Source organism: Cyprinodon variegatus, unplaced genomic scaffold (genome assembly GCF_000732505.1).
Source record: "Cyprinodon variegatus isolate N-32 unplaced genomic scaffold, C_variegatus-1.0 Scaffold1153, whole genome shotgun sequence".
In the NCBI taxonomy this organism is placed as follows: Eukaryota; Metazoa; Chordata; class Actinopteri; order Cyprinodontiformes; family Cyprinodontidae; genus Cyprinodon; species Cyprinodon variegatus.
The window spans coordinates 182,747-184,340 of record NW_015151606.1 but is presented as its reverse complement, the minus strand read 5'-3'; the positions used below and the strand labels follow the sequence as shown (position 1 = coordinate 184,340).

Genomic DNA, 1,594 nt, shown 5'->3' with positions numbered 1-1,594 from the left:
GCGGCCACAACCAAACTAGCTTGCGAACCTTCCACCACAACAATCCCGCCCCCTTGATAAACAACCATTCGTGTTCACTTTATTCACTCGTGTAAAGTCGGGCACCATTCGGGAGAATTCAGAACGTCAACTGTTGGAACAGCCGTTTCTCTACGACTTTAACTTCAGGTTGTTCCTGTTTGAAAAGCTTTCAGTGCCGAATACAGGAGTCTCTGTTTTCTGCAGGCCATGGCGTCCACCGAGGAGAAAGCCTATGAGATCATGAGGGAGCTGGACGTAAGCTACGTCTTGGTCATCTTCGGAGGACTGACGGGTTATTCCTCAGACGGTACGCTTCCATAAGTTGCTGCTCTTTAACACCATGCACCTTAAATCCAGTCTTATACAAGCATGAAACGTTCAGCGCTGCACTGAAATGAATTTACCTGCTAGGAAATGTTGCTGCGCTAAATAAACAGTTTTTCTTTCTTCTTTTTTTTTTTTTTGAGTCTTTGTATAATTGTTGTTCTCTGCATTACAGACATCAATAAGTTCCTGTGGATGGTTCGCATCGGAGGGAGCACAGAGACTGGCAAACACATCAAGGAGCACGACTACTACACTCCCACCGGAGAGTTCAGAGTGGACCGCGAGGGCTCCCCCGTCCTGCTCAACTGCCTCATGTACAAGATGTGCTACTACCGCTTCGGACAGGTCTACACAGAGGGCAGTAAGTGATGGCAGCAGCATACTGGGTCGACGTTTGACAGGATGAATCGCTCCACCTTAGATAATGATGGAAAATGAACACATCGCCATCATTAGAAGCATTAGATCCATTAGGATAAACCTTGTAGAGGGGTAATGTCAACAGAGCTGATGAGTTATTGGCCACGCCCCTTTATTTTGCAAATGCAGACTATCTGTAATCAGGCCTGACTAAAAAAAACAGGCCGCTCTTTGTTCTGTTTTAGGGCCTAAAATGGATCCGTTTATTTAAAGTACTTTTGTCTGAACAGCTAAATGTGGATAGGAGCGTGTGCATCAATGGTTTTCCACTCAGACTGATGTTCTCTGCAGAGAGGCCTCCTGGTTACGACAGAGTGAGAAATGCTGAAATTGGGAACAAGGACTTTGAACTGGACGTACTGGAGGAGGCCTACACAACAGAACACTGGCTGGTCAGGATATACAAGGTAAGCCAGTAGACTGCTGCAGAGGTGTTAACTAAAATAAATAAAATTAATATCTTATTTCTTTTAATTAAGGACTTAATTGGCATTAAAATTTATTAAATGTGCTCATTGTGGCATTTAAAATGCTTTATTAAAAAAAAGGGTTGAGGTGGAGAAAAGGCTAGAGAATGGGCAGGGCTCGATGTTAACCATTGCCCGATCGCCCGGGGCAAGTACCGTATTTTCACGACCATAAGGCGCACCGTACTAAAAGGCGCAGTCTCAGTTATGTGTCCCATTTCTGTATTTAACACACACATAAGGCGCACCGGACTAAAAGTCGCAGTCTCAGTTATGTGTCCCATTTCTGTATTTAACACACACATAAGGCGCACCGGACTAAAAGTCGCAGTCTCAGTTATGTGTCCCATTTCTGTATT

At 44.5% G+C, this 1,594-nt stretch overlaps 1 protein-coding gene across 1 annotated transcript in view; it reads left to right on the top strand.

Annotated features, from left to right (window-relative positions):
- stt3a (STT3A, subunit of the oligosaccharyltransferase complex (catalytic)) overlaps nucleotides 1-1,594 on the top strand; it is a 24,922-nt gene that overhangs the window by 16,914 nt on the left and 6,414 nt on the right. The window contains exons 15-17 of the mRNA XM_015400837.1: nucleotides 226-328; nucleotides 521-709; nucleotides 1,060-1,175. Of these exons, the coding sequence (XP_015256323.1) occupies nucleotides 226-328; nucleotides 521-709; nucleotides 1,060-1,175 (408 nt within the window). The remainder of the gene's footprint in view (nucleotides 1-225; nucleotides 329-520; nucleotides 710-1,059; nucleotides 1,176-1,594) is intronic.